Source organism: Merops nubicus, unplaced genomic scaffold (assembly GCF_000691845.1).
Source record: "Merops nubicus isolate BGI_N331 unplaced genomic scaffold, ASM69184v1 scaffold17562, whole genome shotgun sequence".
In the NCBI taxonomy this organism is placed as follows: Eukaryota; Metazoa; Chordata; class Aves; order Coraciiformes; family Meropidae; genus Merops; species Merops nubicus.
The window spans coordinates 220-18,821 of NW_008593034.1; the positions used below are offsets into that span (position 1 = coordinate 220).

The 18,602-nt window shown below is 46.5% G+C and overlaps 1 protein-coding gene across 1 annotated transcript; it reads right to left on the bottom strand.

The window, feature by feature from the left end:
- Positions 1 to 277: 277 nt before the first annotated feature.
- Positions 278 to 14,830, bottom strand: LOC103768212 (glycerol-3-phosphate acyltransferase 3-like; the record flags this gene model as incomplete). Its single annotated transcript, XM_008935355.1, has 10 exons — positions 14,675 to 14,830; positions 7,537 to 7,609; positions 6,526 to 6,796; positions 5,342 to 5,416; positions 4,426 to 4,515; positions 3,361 to 3,454; positions 2,955 to 3,070; positions 1,526 to 1,581; positions 1,099 to 1,184; positions 278 to 406 (listed from the first exon to the last, which is right to left on the bottom strand). Coding segments are annotated over exons 1-10 (1,146 nt in total), but the record flags the coding sequence as incomplete, so codon positions are not given.
- Between the last annotated feature and the right edge of the window lie 3,772 nt (positions 14,831 to 18,602).

An 18,602-nucleotide genomic window follows, 5' to 3' on the forward strand; every position in this document is an offset into this window, starting at 1 on the left:
GCGAGGCAGCTTGGGCCCAAGGGAAGGAGCTCTTTGGGAGTGTGGTGCAGAGAGGAGATGTCTGGATCTCTGCAAGGGTGGGTTTGCTGGAGGGTCACTAACACACACAAAGGCACGGTCACTTAGTTTTAAGACTATAACATTGCTTTCTGGCTTTTGTCCATGAAGCTGTCAATAAAGATTTGCAAATGTAATGCAGACACACTGAATAGCAATACAGCCTTCCTCCCAGCCAGCTTCTGAGGAGAAATTTCAAAACACACAGAAGTGTAAGTACCTCTTTGACCATTGGTGGCAGGTACCACACATTGCAGACAATAGCCCAGCTGGTCAGGACATGAAAGCCATAGGTCATGATGGAGTGCTTGGTGCTGTTCCAGAATGCATCTCCAAAGCGAGGGTCATACTGGAAGACAAGGGCAGCAAGTGAAAGTGCATGACCTGCTATCTTAGTTTAAATCACAGAAGCTGCTCTTTTTTGGCCACAAAGTCACAGTTCAGCGTGTTAAGTCAAGGCCAAATCCCACCACAACTCCTAAAGGCAATGGTAAATTCGAGGTAAATCTCCATATTTCAACATATATTACAAGTTTCTAACAGTTAACCTTTACAAGCAATGCAGGTCCCCAAACTGCAACAGACCCACTGAAACACATCTTAACTTACATCTTACAAGCAGATAAGAGCTATAAGATAGGTCTGTCTTATAGACCTACTCCAAGTGTAAACACTTGTCATCTACAGATATGCTGAAGATGCTCACAGCAGTTTTAACCATTACCATAAGATTAAGCAGCATTATAATTCCAGAAAAAGTGACTAACACCTCTAGATGTAGGATGACTTGGCTAAAGCTCCTCAGAAAGCCTGGGAAGTGCCAAGCAAAGTGCCTTTACCTCCAGAGCACAGGGCCAAGAGCCCCAGGACAGAAGGAGCAGGCAGAACTGGGCACAGCACAGCAGTTGCCAGTGGTGCTCATTCAGTACCTTGCTCACAAGGAGCAAGCCCCTGTTTAAGGGTTACATGTGAACAGCTTCTCTGGCATGAGAAGTTTCTGCAGACAATCCTTCCATGGCTGGAAAAGTGCAGACACATTACCTTGATTGCTACTGGATGGATGGTCCCTCCTACCTCAAAGCTGCCCTTCTTAAACATCATCACTGAGGTGTTATTTATGCAGGTTCCTGGCCAGAATTAAAACAGATGAAGAGTTTAATCCACTAAGAAAAGTACCAGCAAGTGAATCCTAAACTGTCTTAAAGAGACTGTGAGTTGCTAAAGGAGAAAGTGAGCTGTAGTTCTGACACAACCCCAGAGCCTGTTCTGTCTTCCATTATGTCACACATTAAAGCAAACAGACTTTCATGAAATTGTTATAAAATTGTAGAATCTGATGTTTAATGTCTCACAAGAGCTAATTAATTCTAAAGACTAAAACACCTCACTTGTAAAGGCTGGGAATAATAAACTGCACTCAGTCACAAGAAGTGAGAAGAGCAATAAAATCAATAGAGTTGTTTCCTACCTTCTGGGAAAATTAAAATAGGTAATTTGGCCTTATCTGCAATGTGTTCTCTAATTCTGTGGAGAGAAAGTCAAATTTCAGTGTATTTCAGTTTCAAAGAATCTAAACATCAGAAAAAAAACCAAAGAGAAAATCCCTTGCCCAGCTGCTTTTCCCAGTCATTAGCCTCAGCCAGTTTGTGAGCTAGTTTCAGGCCTTTATCTTAGAGGTTATCTCGTGCTAATTGCAAAAGCAGGATTTCTACAAGACTGTACATACTTTTATTTCACCATTTTAACCCCATTAAAATGAAGCCAGAGAAGAGTGGTGCTTGAAAAATGGCTTCACATTCACCTTTGCCAGGTTCCAGTTATGAACACTGAAAGGTCAGACTTTTCTTTTGGCTGAGGTCTATTCTGTATTTTGGGTTTTCATGCCTTCTAGGTTCATAACACCAGTTTTGTGTGCATCTAGTGATCCTCCACATCTAGTTAAGAGATAGGCCACTGCTGTACTACACTTGCTGCATCACTTAAAAACAAATGTGTTACCACTAAGCAGATCACTGACACAAAATCTGTTGTTTTCTGAGACCCCTGTCTCTCCTGTGAGTCAAGAGCATGCAGCTCCTCTCCAGTCCATGCTGAAGAATAAAACCAAAACATGAGATATTAAAATAAAAGAGAGTATGATCTGCATTTTCAAAGGACAAACTGTTACAGACACGTGGTGTTAGCTGCATTGCACCCTGTTTCCTGAGGATTCAGAATGACTAAGAGCAGCCTCTGTGAAAACCTGAGAAGATAAGAGCTGCCACACTGAGTCAGGTCCTGTCCTCGTCCCCAGAGCCCAGCGTGCTCCCTCTGCCAGGAGTCAGTCCTGCAGGCCTGGTGAGCAGGGTGGGCACGAAGCAAACCTCCTGCACCTCTCCAGGATGCTCTTCCAGCTTCTAGCAGCTAGCTGCTGCCTTGGTGGATTTTGTTGTTGGGGTTTCTGTGGCATTGTGGTTTGGGTTTTTTCCCTGCAGTCAGCCTCCCTTTATCCTACACTCACAGCAGATATAACCAGCTTTGATGATTGGAGATGATGAAAAACCTTCCAGGGCAGGGCATGATCTGGGAAGCAGATGTGCTGATAGAAATCAGATTTCTGTCTTCACATCCCTAAACATCAGCCTCAAAACTGAATGAGGAGTGGAACAGGTTCCTGCCTGTCACAGGCAGGGTGAGTTGGGCAATGGAAATTCCCAGAGGTTACAGGGCAAACAATCACAAGTTCAGTAGGTGATCGCTACACTCTGCACCTTCACTGGGGTGCCGATGCCAAACCTTAGACTGATGACAACCTACAGCTGCCCCCCAGGAGATGCAGGGTGAGAACAGCCTGAACTCCTGCTCGGGCCCCACAGCTGCCAGAGCTGGAGGGGAGGTTAAACACCTCCCTGCCTCACCTCCTCCTCACCAGGTGACGGTCTCTCATCTCCGAGCGCTCGAACAGCACGTGCTGCGTGGTCTGCATGCAGGATTTCTGGATGAGCCCCAGGAGCCCTCCGTGCACCTGGCCAACCTGCAGGCCCCAAACAGACTAGTTACTAGGCAAAACACACACTTCAATGACAAGATTCTGAACACAGATGGGGCAGTTTCTAAGCTCATCCACAAATGCTGCCAGTCCTCTTGGCCAAAGTGTGCACACGCCTGCCTGTGGCTGTTATTTTACAGTCCTGAATGCAAGGTTGAAGGCTCCCAAATCACACGCTTTCTACCAATAAATTTATCCTCTTACCTGTATGTTCATCCTCTTGCCCAACACTACATCTCAACATGACTAACATGTACTGACTCTCTTGTTCATACCAAGGAATAGCATCCATCACTGGCCAGGATTAGAACATCTAACGGGGACGTGTGGTTGGCTACACAGATGCCTCCTCCTCGTGGTCTGTTTTCTCTGCAGTAACAACCATAAAAGTAATCACTTAATGTTTATTCTCCAGACTCCAGGCCCCATCAGGTAACCCATCCATCAGCACACATCCACAACTGAGACTTCTCAGTGACAAAAGCATTTTGGGCACACAGCTCATCTGGAATCCACGGAAAGCAGAACACCACAAAACATTTTAAAATACTAACATTGCTAGGATAGACATCAGAACTTCTGGCAGGACCTCACAGCAGATAAATTACCTTTCCTCACAGTTTCAAGAGTCCCTTGACAGTTCAGTAGTTTTGGTATTTCACCAAAACCTTCTGGCTGAGAATACAAGACTCCATTGGAGTAGACAATTACTGTTCATGGAGGTATCTATCAAAGGTTACTCATACCCTAAATTTTAAATCAAAGACACTACAGCATCATTTTGCTTGTTTTCTAAAGCACAAACAAGAAAAAGATTCAGAAGCTTTATATCAAAGATTACTCAGACCCTAAATTTTCAAATCAAAGACACTACAGCAGGATTTTGCTTGTTTTCTAAAGTACAAACAAGAAAAAGATTCAGAAGCTTCTATTACATAAATCACAACCACTAAGCAAGCAAAGTATTACAAAAACTTAGTGAAATATATCCATAACTTACTCCAGAAAAGATTGTGAAGAATTATTTATCAAACAAATCAGCTAAGAGTACAGCTTAACATTGTCTAGCAACGTTCCTGCATGTGAGTGTAACACGTTCATGGCAAACACTGAGGAAAATGCACAAGTGTCTATTCAGTCAGGAGCACAGGACTCCTCTTGTGCACCCCCTGCCAGCACACAGCTCAGAACACAGCAGGGCAGGCAAGCAGCTCGACAGAGTCTAGAGGGTCTAAACAGCTTCTTGGATCACACTGCACCATCACAGCATCTGTGCAGTACTGTAGGAGCTCAGCACCAGCCCAGGAGGAGCAGGATGGCAGCAGGATGGCAGCACTCACCTGTTGTGGAAATGCACAAGCCCACTCAGGCATCGGACCCCTAGCGTGGCACAGATCATCTGAACCTGGTTGCTCAGCCAGCATTTAACTCTGAAAGAAATGGAGCCACACACACATTTCCAGCTCTGTGTAGTCACCCATAGGACAATGTAACACTCTCCACATTGTTCCAAATAGCTGCTATTACAGAGATCATGCTAAGAAGATTCAATTGCACTAGCAATGCCACGCAGGAGCTTATCAGGTATCAAAGACATGCTCCATTCTTGTTCCATTCTTCTGCTGTGATCTATTCTAAACCCTCCAGATTTGAAGCAGAAAAGATAACAGTCAGGCATTTGCTTTAACAGATTTTCTCTGGAAGCAACTGCTGTTGACTCATTGCACTAACAGTGCCACGCAGGAGGAGCTTATCAGGTATCAAAGACATGTTCCATTCTTGTTCCATTCTTCTGCTGTGATCTATTCTAAACCCTCCAGATTTGAAGCAGAAAAAATAACAGTCAGGCATTTGCTTCAATAGATTTTCTCTGGAAGCAACTGCTGTTGACTCATTCATTAATTCCACTTTAGCTGGTAAATCATGCTTCAGGGTTGTTTTTCACTGACAGGACAAAACTATCTCATAGTATTAACATGGAATTTATCAGGACAGATGATTTACTTGCCCTGCTCTGACTCAAGCAGAGCACACTCTTTATTTTACCCCTTAAGATGTTTCCATCAGTATCTATCAGATGTCACTACCATACCCTCTCTCATAGTGCTCTGTGAGTTTACAGTAGAGAAGAAAAAAAATCACCACAATAGTTCACATTATTCCTCCAGACTCAAGCAGATTTATATTCCAGTGCAATGATTAACATCCTTAAAGAATTAAAAAAAGAAATTGAAAGAGCCCTCAGCAAACACCCACCTGCCATTTGGAAACTGGCCTACTACTGTAGTGGCCAACACCAGCAAGAGGATGCTGAACACAGCCAAGCAGACACTGAAAAGTAAAATAAGCTTAATTAAATGCTAAAAAGCAAAACTGGAAGAGCAAGCAAGAAAATCTTTCACTGGACCCTTTGATCCATTTCCTAACTCTTCCCTCCACCATTAATTGCATCTAAATAGCAGTTTAAGGTCAATGGGATGATAGCAGCACGTTTTCACTGAATTAATCCTGCACTGAGTACAAACCTCGTGCTGTCTGAACTGAACCACCCCTTGAAGCTCCCACATGGTCAAGGAGCCATCATGCTTCAGAGAGGACAGTGAGCAGTGTTCTACACACCAGGTGAAGTTTCTCAGTGCCAAAAGGGATCCATGATTTCATTTCTAAAAGCCTCTCCAGGAATTTCCATGTGTATTTCCACCCCAAGAAGGAAGCCACTATATAATCATGAAAATTAAATGTCACTGGTTAATAATGGCTGAGCAAATCAGTGCTGAAGCCATTTCTACATAAATCTTGTCTTCCTTGTTTGCACACAGGCCTGTGTGGTTTGCTGTGTGACTGGTGTGAAATCCCCCTATATGCTGCAGCTGTGCTTTGAATATCCTGTCCTCACACCAAAGGAATAAGAAGTTTTAAAAGCTCCTACTCTTTACAAGAACATGTGAATATTTCTAACAGTTTGGTCAATATGATAAAAGGCTGGTTTTGCTTAGAATTTAGAGTCTCTGAGAATGTGATACATTCCCAGTGGGTGTCTCTTTTCTCACACCCAGCCCTGTGCTCCCAGAACACTGGCTCTGCTCCAGATCCCAGGAGTTCAGCACACAGTCTCCCTGTCTCTTATTCATGCAGGTAGAGCCTGATCCTTTCACATGGAACAGTTGTTACTTTGCACAACACAAATGATTTCCAGGTCATTTCTATGACATTTTGCTGGACTTTAAACCCCAATTAATTCCTGATAAAACACATGGAACATGGAGAGATGTACATCTCAGCACCTTTTCTTCTTTTGGGGCTACTTGAGTTTCGATGGCATCCTGGGAAGCAAAGGCCTGGCAGGTTCTCCTCTCTGCACTAGGCAAGAGTGTTTTGTTTCAAATCTTTTGTAAAAAGCACTATGAAAATCCAGCCCAGACCAACAGCCCCTGGCTCACCGAAAAGGCAGCAGGAGACCGTAGCGGAGCAGGACCCCGGCAGCCCACACCAGGCTCAGCTGCCAGCTGGCACGGTGCAGGTCTGCACTGGTCCTGCTGAGGAGGTTCCAGGACAGCAGCTCCTCAGAGGAGAACCGTCGGGTGACTTCATCCTCTGCCACGGCCTCACAGCCCTTCTTGGAGAAGTAGAGAAGGTCAGCGAGGCTGAAGCGGCCCCGGCGCTGCCCAGCAATCGCCTCTTCTAGGGAGGTTTCCTCTCTCTGGATGATCCCTGCATGAGGAAATGAGTCTCCTTCCACCCAGTGCAACAGGCAGGATGAATTCCCAAAGGAAGTTATCAGACCTGAAAGTTTTTAGCTGACAAACCACACAGTCTATGTGATTAATGACTAAAAATAGCACTAGAAGTAAAGGGATTATTAGGAGAACTCCAGCCAGTCCCCTTCAGTGAATAAAGAAAGCAAAAAATAGTTGGGAGGAAAAACAAAACCATTCCTCTCACATTCCTCCATGCCTAGAGAAGAAATGCTGATTGTAACTGTGATCTCTGGGCTGGTGTGGCTCCTCTACTTGAGACACTGGCTTTTGGCATGCTGGGAGTTAGAAGCAGCAAGAGAGAATCCAGAGAGAGCAATGTCCAGGGCAGAGAATACTCATTCCTCCTAGCCCTGTAAAGAGAGAGCTAATGGAGGTACAAAGTACAACGTACAAAACCAGGGAGAGCTTCCCAAAGGCTTAGCAGCAATGTCTTTCTCTAGCCACAATAATCTTTAACACCTTTTGTTCAGAAGACTCAATGATTCACAGATTATCTGGCTGCTAACATCTGGGTTTTGTAGCTGGGTCACTTCAACAGCTATGTGCCTGTCAAACTCTGTTTTGGCCATTCCAGTTTTCTTACTTAACATGGGATGCAATTTATGTTTCTTTTACTCTTTTCCAGGTAAGACATTTAAAAATCTGCCCTTTTACAAGACAAAGTGTGATGTCACCTTCATTCAGAGACCTTACCAGTGGAGATCAAATTTTCAAGTGCCAGTGCCTTCTGCTTCTTCACTCCCTCCTCAATCTGCAGGGTGGCCCACTGTCCCCAAAACAAGAGAAACAGAAGCTGATGGTTTCATTTGGAGACTTCCAGGCACTCTATACTAACCTCAGGTGAACTGTCCCAGCCTCTTTTACCCAAGCTAGGTCTTAGATTTTAACTTTTCAAAGTCCTCCTGCAGGCTGCCCCACACGCCTCCTGTTTCATCTGTTCCATTGATCACCTTTTGCTTTGGGTTTTAAAACAAACAAGCCAACCCCAAAATCCCCACAAATTACCAGACCACCTAAGAGATTCTATGAGTCCATGGGTTCAGAACTCTCTCTTCCCTGTTTGGCATCTGGGAACAGAATGATGCAAAAATACTATCACTGACACTACACAAGTGCTGGAAAAAATACACCTAAAATGGACTTGAAAGAATCATAGGGGTTGGAAGGGGCCTTGAAAGATCATCCAGTCCAACCCCCCTGCCAGAGCAGGATCACCTAGAGAATAAAATAAATTACCTCAGCTTTAGGACATTCATGCAGTTTTTGTTAAAAGAAGAAGGAGGAGAGACCATTTTATATCCATAGCATTTTAGAAGGAGTAGTTTTGGCAATGAGCTTTCACCCTTCCCTGTCTTCACCTTTTTGAGCTAAATCAAGTTTACCCCGTGCAGAGCAGCACAAAATTCCTCCATTAGAAAAATCACATGTACCAATATGACCTATTTTTGAAGTTTTCATGGTTTGGAATGCTTTCATCATACACTTATAGACACAGAAATAGGAGCTCTCTTGAGGACTAGATCTTGTATTTACATCAGGACATCTGCCCTGCCAGAGGACACAGGCTCTGTGTGTAGCCTCTGCTCCCCGTTGAGGACTCAATGACCACTCATCTCGTGTCCTTGCATGCTGTGAAGGCTTCCCACCTACAACAGGTAAGCATGCATCCTTCTGCTTCAGGATCAACTCTTGCTAACACTTTATTTCCCTCTTAGCAACATGCACAGCCATTGAAGTCACCACAATGCTTGATCTCAAAGAGTGTTCCCCATATTACACCATGTGCATGTGCCACCATCAAGGAGCTGTCTGTCACCCTGAAGTTTTGTGTGCTCTCTACCAGATAACAGGAAAGGGACTCTTCATCATGGCATAATTAGGATATTTTTGTTACCCTTAGTTGACTTTTATTTTACCAGCCATCTTGAAAAGAGGAGAGGGGAGAAATAAAAAGGAAAAGGAGAAAGCAGAATGGGCAGTGATGTGATATTTTATATTCCATGCAAACCATCTGTTGTATCACCATGGAAAAAAAAACAAATAAACCAGACCAGACCTTCACCTTGTCTATACCTTCCAGTTATTTGCTAGCAAAAGCAAACTGGTACATCACCTCTATCAGTCTTTTGCAGCACGTACAGAGTCACCCAGAAGTGTGGACCCAGGTGATGCCTTGAAAATAGCAGCCCACAGACAGAGAAATTAAAGAATATACATCACAGGAGCCATAATACTGCAGAAGAGAATAAAGGCAGACATGGCAAACTTAACCTCTCTGTAACATACTGCTGGTCCTCACCCTTCCCCCATGTCCCTTAGGATAACTGTATGGCAGGAGGGAGGTAAAACCAAAAATCCCCTAGCTGGGCAGAGAGCCCTTGGCCTTCTCTCTGCTCTCCTCTGTGCCACCCTTGTCTTGCCCTCCACAGCTCTCCTACATGAACAGGCACCTGCCAGCTGGCAAGTGCTGCCAGAGCTGAGCTTGCTCCCACTGTCTGGAGGACACTGGAACACCTCCAGGAGGCTGCCTTCTGAACCCCAGGCAGGGACAGGGTGATGCACACTGACCAAGCTGGCTCACAGAAAGATGGTAACTCATTCAAGCCAAGTCAAAAAAAACCCACTAAAATACATGAAGCTGACGAGTAAAGTATAAAGCCCTGCCAGACAATTACCTGGTGCCTCATAGCACAGATAAACAGTGGGAGAAAAGTGGCAGCCTGTAATTAGTCAGCCAGGGCCACAGAGGCACAGGACAAGGGTTTCATAGGTGCAAAGAGGACTCCTGAGCTTGGAGACAAGCAGTGACTGGTCAGCCAGCCACCCAGCTCCTGGGCTTTGGGTCAAGCAGCTGAGCTGCCTGCAGGCCCAGCCAGGCTGTGGGTCTGGAGCAGCCCCTGTGTTCCTCTGCAGTCGGTGCCATCTGCATCTTCATCTGGTTTTCAAACCTGAACTAAGGCTCAGGGATTGCCTTTATTTCACACAGTATTGAGACAGAGCTGTCACGCTGGTCTTTGTTGCAATACAGTAATGAAAGGATGTTTTGGATACCTTACAAAACCACAGATGTTGCAACTCACACCGAATTTAGGTTTAAATGGAGCAACTGCATTCCTGAGTTCACTGACCAAAGGAGAAGGCAGGTGCTGTGCTTCCCCCCTCCCAAGTGATAAGGGCTCAAGGATCCAAACACCCAGCAGGTCATCCCAGCTGGAATACTGAAGAGTTGACAGATGAACCTCAACAGCCATTTATTTGAGGCTTCCTATAATTATATTCCAAATAAGGATGCTTAATGCTTCATTACATTACTTTCTTCACAGTACATGACATGAAAAGCTACACAGTCTGGAATGTTTGTTTTTTAAACTCTCACTTCTTGTTGCTTTTCCTCCCTTTTTCAAGTTCAGTTTGGTGCCCCATTTTTCCACACTGTGTAATAATTCATTTTTGCCTCTCTGCCTCTAAGTTCCCATGTTCTACTACCTCTTCTCCCATCTTCTCACAAAAACTTTCTAATCACTCATTACACTGGCTTGTTTCAATCCCTCTCTTGGCTCTATTCTCATGTGTAGCAAAGGTCTTGGGGCCATTTCTCCATATAAAGTCTTCCAACACAACTGCAAAAAGAAAGCCAGTAGATTTTTAGTGCAAGCTAAAATCACCAGCTAAGACTGAGCACTTAGGACTTTTCATCCAACACACCTTACCCCACTAACAGCAGATCAGCTGCCTCAGTGGAGAAATGAGCTCCCAGTTCAGAGAACACCCACAGCTATGAGCTGGCTGATGTCTGTCCTACACATAGCCCCCAAGAAACACAATTCTTGTTTCCTACAGGAGCTCAGATGTCATAAAACCCCAGAGGATGCCTGGCAAAAGGAGCTGCAGCTGTGTCAGCTCTGACTCTCCACAGGACCGTGAGGGCAGGGTGCAGGTTTCATCCCAGCAAATGAACTTTCTTCTGTAGCTGCCACACCACAGAGATAAAAAATATGCCTTCCATAACTTTCCTACTGTCATCTTTTCCAGCAGATCCCATCACAAACGAGCAAATACAAAGCTTGGAGAAAACACATTGTTCCACACACAGAAGTTTACAAGCATAAGGGAAAGTGACCCTATCAAAAACCAAACCAAACTCATCTTTGTCATTTCCAGAAATATTTTAAGGATAAATGAATGGTAATAATAGTAATTATGGGCTAACAGTTCTAGAGCTCTGAAATCACTGCCTTGGAGATCTTTTACTATTATACTACCCATATGTCCTAAAAAAACCCCACAGAACAAAAAACAATCCCACCAAATCAACAAAAAAAAAACACAAACAGGACCTATCACTCCTCAGATTTTCACATCTCAAATCTTGCTTTTGTTAAAAACTTTGGTTTGTTTCCCAAACTGAAGTGTCTAGATCCCTTGATGAAGCAGCAGCAAAGGGAAAGGACTCTTTCTGTGCACAGCTTACACCTTGTCCCTCTGTTCCCATCACTGTTCCCACTGCCAGAACACCCCAGTGAAGCCAGGAGACCAACGTGACTTGTCCCATGCCACCACTGCTCCTTGCTGAGTAACAGATCTGCAGTCCTGAGCCTTACCCTGAAACCCCTAGAGCTCCAGCAAGCTCATGAAGGGCTGCAGAAGTGCTGTCCCTGAAAACACAACTTTTACAGTCAAAAGATTCCCCCCCTCAAGTCCTTGATTTCGGTCTCTACACATTTATTTTTCTCTAACTGACAAAACATGGAGGAAAATACATCATCTTCCCCCTGCCTCCCAATCCCTGTAGTCATTTACAGCTGCCAGAAGCAAACATAAAGGGTATCAGGTAGAAATTGTCTGTTCATTTTGCTGGGCTCCATCACAGACTAACCCAAAAGCCACGCAGGAGAGCCCAGAGCGAGTGCCCAAGGCTGCATGTTTGGGGAAACACCAGCCAGGTGTTTGCTGCTCCCTGGAGTGCCACAACTGCTGCAGCAGAGTCAGGGGGGTGCTGGCTCCTGACTGAGCCCCCTGCCAGCACCTCCAGCGTGGCTGCTGGGCCAGGCACCCCAGTGTCCCCACTCACAGAGCAGCAGGAGCCAGGGATGGGCCTGGGGCATTGCCTCAGCAGCAGGATCTCAGGTAGCTCCTGTCACACTGGACACAGCTCAGCACTGAGCCAGGCTACCAGGGTGGTTAGCTTTCTGCATGGGGGGCACACGTACGCCTGCTTTAAGCTGGCTGTGTCCAGGCAGCAGTGCAGCCACAGTCTGCCCAGTGAGCTCCAGGGCTCCCAGAAGCCCAGCACTGCATGCACAAGCTTTCCCCACCCTTACTTCCAAAGAACCAGGTGGTGCACAGCACAAGCAAGGGGGACCTGACATTCCCTCCATCCCCTCTCCCTCCAGTTTCCCACCAAGACAGCTCTGAGTTACTCTTTTGGCATCATGAGAATCATTTGGGTGATACTTCAAAGGAAAGAGCTGAAATGAATTGCAAGATGAAAACAGGAAACTCCTTTTTTTCCCCACAGGACATTTAGGGAAGAACTTTCAGCTGAAGAACAGAACAGGCCAGCCTGGACTGCAGCCTATGGAGCTGTGCTCACCCTGGAGTTAGCTGCTGCAGCCATGAGGAGCCAGATGGAAAAGGCTGCACCTGAACACAAATATTAACTGAATTACTTCTTTTTTGATAAATTAACGCTCCACACTGTGAACACAGAGTTATCATCCTTATAACCTGTTACAAAAACCCTGGAAAGAAAAACTTGTAACATGCTTTTCCAAAGAGAAGTGCCCTCCTATATAAAGCACCCACTGCGTGGGTCAAACGTCCTCCAAAGCTGGGAAATGCACAGAGGAAAAAAATAAAAAACCAAATTATTTTAATGTGTGCCAAGTGCAACAGCAAAACTGTCCAAAGACTTCCTCAGGCTTGTGTTTGATATCAGAGAGCCTGATGAAATCAAGTCCAAGTGCCATGAGCCTCTTGCTCAGAGTACCAATAAGAATTTAATCAGCATACTACTAGCTGATTAAAACAATATCAGCTCTAAAAGCCAATATTACACATAGCCACTGCAGGCAGTCATTGCCCAGTGACACCAGTACCTGGAAAACAAGTGACCCCTAAAGTCTGCAGTCATGGGCACTATCATAGAATCATAGAATCACTGAAGTTGGAAGAGACCTCTAAGATCATCAGGTCCAACCATCACCCAGCACTCCCATCAGCACAGAACCATGTCTCAAAGTACCACACTTATACATCTTTTGAACAGCTCCAAGAGATGAGGGCTCCAGCACCTCCCTGGGCAGCCTGGGCCAATCCCTCACCACTCTGCCAGGGAAAAAATTCTGCCTCAGATCAAATCAAAACTTCTCCTGGCACATCTTAAGCCTATTTCCAATAGTCCCATCACTGGTTACTTGGGAGCAGAGACCAACCCCCACCAGGTAGTTGTAGAGAGCAGTCAGGTCACCTCTCAGCCTCCTCTTTTCTGAACACCCCCAGGTCCCTCAGCTGGGCTTCCTCAGGCAGTTTTCCAGCCCTCTCACCAGCCTCGTTGCCCTTCTCTGGCCCCGCTCCAGCCCCTCCATGTCCTTCTGATCCTGTGGTGCCCAAAACTGGGCACAGGACTCAGGGTGGGGTCTCACCAGTGCCCAGCCCAGGGGCACCATCCCCTCCCTGCTCCTGCTGCTCACACCCTGTCTGACCCAGGCCAGGAGGCCGTTGGCCTTCTTGGCCACCTGGGCACACGCTGGCCCATGGTCAGTGGCCACCAGCACCCCCACCCCCAAAACCACTAACTGGTGCTCACACAGCTAAGACAGTTCCTGCCCAAAGCTGCTCACCAGTATTTTTAAGAAAAGGAAAGAAGAGACAGAATAATGCTAAGACAGAAATAAGTCAAAAGTGGCAAGGTAAGGGGATGGTGAAATCACACAGTTACAGATGTTCTACTGCACAAATAATGGCCCTAACAGCTTAAATAACAGTAACAATACTAGTAGTAAGTTTTCTGCCACAAATAGAAAGTATATTAATGAAAAGCAGGTTTATACCAAGAAGACAAAGTTACTCTACTGGAAAATGGAAACGCTTCACTGTTCAGAATCAGGCACTCACAGCACCTACTTTTGGCCACTAACAGATATGAAAAGTCAGACTGAAAAAATTAAATCCAAATCTCACTTATTAAAAGTCCCAGAAAACTTTTCCTGATATCAGCAGAATCAGGTTCTTAGTCAAGACCTGTTTATCTGTAGAGAAACTACACTTTTACAGGCTGCATGGAGTCCTCAAGTCTCATACAGCAGAACTTGTGACTGATGAAACCCTCAGGTTTATAACTAGAAGAAGCAAACACACATACTCAATATTCTTACCTAGAACAGCACTCATTAATACCATGTAATTAAAACAATCCAAATAAAAAGTTGACATTTATGAACACCTAAAAATACATGTTCTTGCTGCTTAACAGCTCCCATGGGTGTATTAGTTAATACACCTTTTTATTTGTACTGGACTTGTCATGAGCATAGCATAAAGTATTCTAAGCAGCTTGGACTAGAAGCAACATATCATAAAATCTCTACTTAAGCCCAGGACAACTATAAACCAGGAGCAGCTTATAAACCAGCAGGTAACTAGATGTCATTAAAGACAATGTTCACCAGAACAACCACGTGAGTTAAAGCTGCAAACACCACATCCAAGGGAAGGGAATTCTTCCTGCTGGCTCCCATGGCATCACTATCAAGCATACAGATTTTAATTTTTGTACGAAACATGCCCTGAAATAAACATATATAACTTTTAAACAAAACTCTCAACTTACCTCTAACATTCTCATCACCATTTTCACGTAGAGGTGACAAATCCCCAGCGACACTCGGAACACCGAAGGCAAGAAAACCAACAGCACAAAGAGAGCCACCCAGAGAGCCAGCACCCTGCCCTCCCTGGGCCCAGGGCCCTCTCTGCCCTCCTCCATCCTTCCTCCTTCAAAAAGCCAGCCCACTGCCCCTCTGAGAGGGCATGCCCATCTGTGGCAGAGAGCTCAGCAAGCTCCCAGAGACACAGACAAGTAGAAACCACTCATCCCAAAAGCCCGCGCTGTGTCCTGGGGAAAGCTGCTGCCCTCTGAGGCCTGACACCTCAGAGCCTCTCAATGGTAATGTAACTTCTACCCCCTGTCCCGCCCCAGCTCCACCCACTTCCCTTTAATTGATAAGCATTTACTCACCAGATAGAATACAGGGAAGAAGAAAGAAAAACATGATAAGTAATAATACACATTAAGTAATCAGATGCTGCCAATAAGGAAAGCTGTCAATGTGTCAACGAGTTTCCACAAGGCGTTCCACCAGTGAATTACAACACAGAGCCAAGTAGGTGTGGGCTCCACAGGGCCTAAGATCTTCCCTTCCAAAACTCACTTAATACTCCTGAACCACTTCTCCGAGTGATATTTGCTCAGATGAGTGACTTAGAATTTCTGCTTCCTGGTGAAATAAATACCTTGTGTTTACATCTGACTGACTACAGGAATCAAACTGAAGCTTCAAGCGCAAGTCAGGCTTCTTTATTTTCCTTTTTGGCCAGGCCTATGAAATGGAGACACACATTTCAGCAGGCAGGAACTGACAATACAAGAAAACCTGCTCCCCTCACTGTTGTACAAGAAATCAGCCCACCAGTATTGCAGGGTGACAAAATGCACTGTGGTGAAGTAAGAAGACACCCACCTTTGCATCTGCTCGACTAGGGAAGTTAGATACAATGGCCAAACAGGTTTCTCCTTCTAGCCTATCAATGGCAACACTTCAGCTCAGTACGTTTCAGGACAGACCCAGCTCAGCCCCTTACACCAAGCCCTCTCCTGCCTTTTTGTACACATCACATCCAAACCAAACGTGAATAACTGTGTCTCTAGGACCTAAGGGGAGCCCACCAGCTGCTCCTTCACAACCTTAGCCCTGAATAAAGGGACTAACTGTGGTGGAAGGAGCATTCAGGGCATGACTTCCAAGAGAGCAGTACGCTGGCCCACGAGACATCTTTCCTTTGCACTTGCTTACACCAGTGTGTCTGTGTGTCTCCAGCAGGGGCTGTCCTTTGAGAACATCCCCATCCCCACGTACCACTGGCTGCCTTGTGCTGTGGAGCAGCCTCACTACACACAACCTGGATTCCTCAGAAATGAAAGCAGACCCAAAGATCTTCTCTAGACAGTGCACCCAATACCCTCCAGCCAGTAACAGAGGCAGAGACATCAGAGTGGGCTGCACCACCACTGGTCCATGCCATGGCCCCCAGGCACCAACAAGCAGGCTCTGGAGATGCTGCAGGTTCCCAGGGTACCATGACATGCTTCTCGTGCCATGTGAGTCAAGCAGCTCTTGGACGTTCAGGTTTGCTGCTGAATGCCATCCCTCAAGTCTTTGCAACTACATCACGTTGTTTTCAGCAGTCTAACTTTTCTTTTGCATGTCCTTTTCCTTATTTACCTGCTTTACCTTCTCTCCCCATGCTGACCTCTTTCTGAGCCTTCTGCATCTTCTGCCAAACCTCCCTGCTTTGGTTTCTCACTGTTTCTGCCTTCCCCTTGCTCTTTCTCTCCATGGCAACTCCCACGCCGCCGCTGCTGCCAGGCACACCATCACACCATGCCTTCCACCCCCTTCCTGGGCTTCTCCACGAGTGGCTCGCTCTCCTGGCACACGTTCCCTGGGGAGGCACCTGGAGGGAGCTGGGCGAGCAGACATCCACCCTCTGGCAGAAGGCAGCACCTCTGAACAGCCACCTTCAGCCCTGGCAGCGGGGCCGGGCGGGCGTGTCAGCCGGGCACCCCCAGCTCGGGGGTGGGAGGGTGGAGATGGGTCCTGGGGCTCTGTCTGGGGCAGGAAAGCTGAGCTGGATGGAGTGCTGACAGCACACCAGGCACCAGCAGCAGGGTGTGGTCACCCTTCTCATGGGATGCCTCAGCAGTAAGCCCAGGCACACAAAAGAGGGATTATTTCTTAAAAGGAGAGAGGGAAAGATAAACTTCCCTGTCCTGGGGAGAGGAAGAGGAAGAGGAGATTTCCTCTCCTGAATGAGGGAGAACTGTTTTCCATCCTGTGAGACCTTACCACTTGCCCTGCCTGTCTAACCCTCACAAAGTCACACCCCCTGTCACAGCAGCAGCACAGACAGATGCTGCACTTTGTCCCTGCCCCATTCCAAGAAAACAGAGAGCGAGCAAACCCCTCCCGTGCTCACCCCCATCATGCTGAGTGATGGGACTGCAGCCTTTCGTCAGACATCATTTTCCCTGGCAAACCCCTCAGTCCAAGACACACGAGGTTTCCTGGGGCTGCTGAGACAGCTATCACAGCCACGTCCAAAGAAAAGGAGAACAGGTTTGGAGAGGGAACAAATACAACAACGAGGCTTTGGCTGTCTATTGCTTCACCCAGCGTGTCACATCTGCCTCACAGCAGAAGACAATTACTAGTCCCATGCCACTCAGTTTGCTCCTCCACTGCAACAACCCCCTGCAGTGAGAGCATCACCTGGGGCTCCCCCAGAGCCTGGGGGAGAGGGGGTCCCGGGGTGGCATTGCCACAGGCAGTGAAGGAAGAGGAGATGTTGTCACAGTCTCTCTACTGAGGTCGTCAAACTATATTGCTCAAAGACACTACAAGGTCCCTATGGCCAGGCCTCATCTTTATTCTCTGCTTCATCTGCCTTTCTACCTCTTGAAATGACACAAAACACTTCAGTGTTCTTACTGTTCTCTTGCACATCTCTGTTGCCACATGGTTGGAGAGTAAAACAAACAAAAAAAAACAAAAAAAAAAGCCACAAAAACCAAACACCAAAACCACCCGAACTGGTGTGACACCAAAATCATAGAGCCACAGAACGGTTTAGGTTGATAAGGACCACCCAGTTACAAGCCCCCTGCTTTAGGATGATAGGACTATAAGGACCACCCAGTTCCAAGCCCCCTGCCGTGGGCAGGGTCACCTCCCACTAGAGCAGGTTGCTCAAAGCCCCACCCAACCTGGCCTTGAACACCTCCAGTGATGGAGCACCCACAACCTCCCTGGACAACCTGTTCCAGTGTCTCACTAACCTCCTAGTGAAAAACTTCTTTATATCTAATCTAAATCTCCCTCTTCCAGTTTGAACCCATTATCTCTTGTCCTATCACCACAAGCACTGTCAGACAGCCCCTCAACTTTCTTGTAGGCCCCCTTCAGATACTGCAACACCAAAAAAAGGTCTCCTCAAAGCCATCTTTTCTTCCAGGCTGAACAACCCCAACCCTCTCCAGCCCTCTGAACACCCTTGTGGCCCTGCTCTGGAGTCCAACAGCTCCACGTCCTTCTGGTGCTGGGGGCTCCAGAGCTGGACACAGACTCCAGGGGAGGTCTCAGAGCAGAGGGACAGAATCACCTCCCTCGACCTGCTGGCCCCAAAAAGCACCGAAGAATGCGCTTGAGTGCTGGAATTGGTCTAACCATGACCAAAGAGTTCACTCGTGTTTAATTTTCTGCCAAAAGTGGCTGGTAAAGCTTCAAAAGCATCTTTCTGCTCTTGGGAGCATGAGCATGGGTAACACTGTGGATGGGTGGCCAAAGAAGGTCTACTTCTTAACTGCAAAGCCCCCGGGAAGGCTACAGAAGCAAATCCGGACCCGAACTGTCTCTCTGCCCTGTGTAAGGTGACGGCACACGCCGGCCAGGCGGAGAAGAAAGGAAATTCCTGCTCTCTCC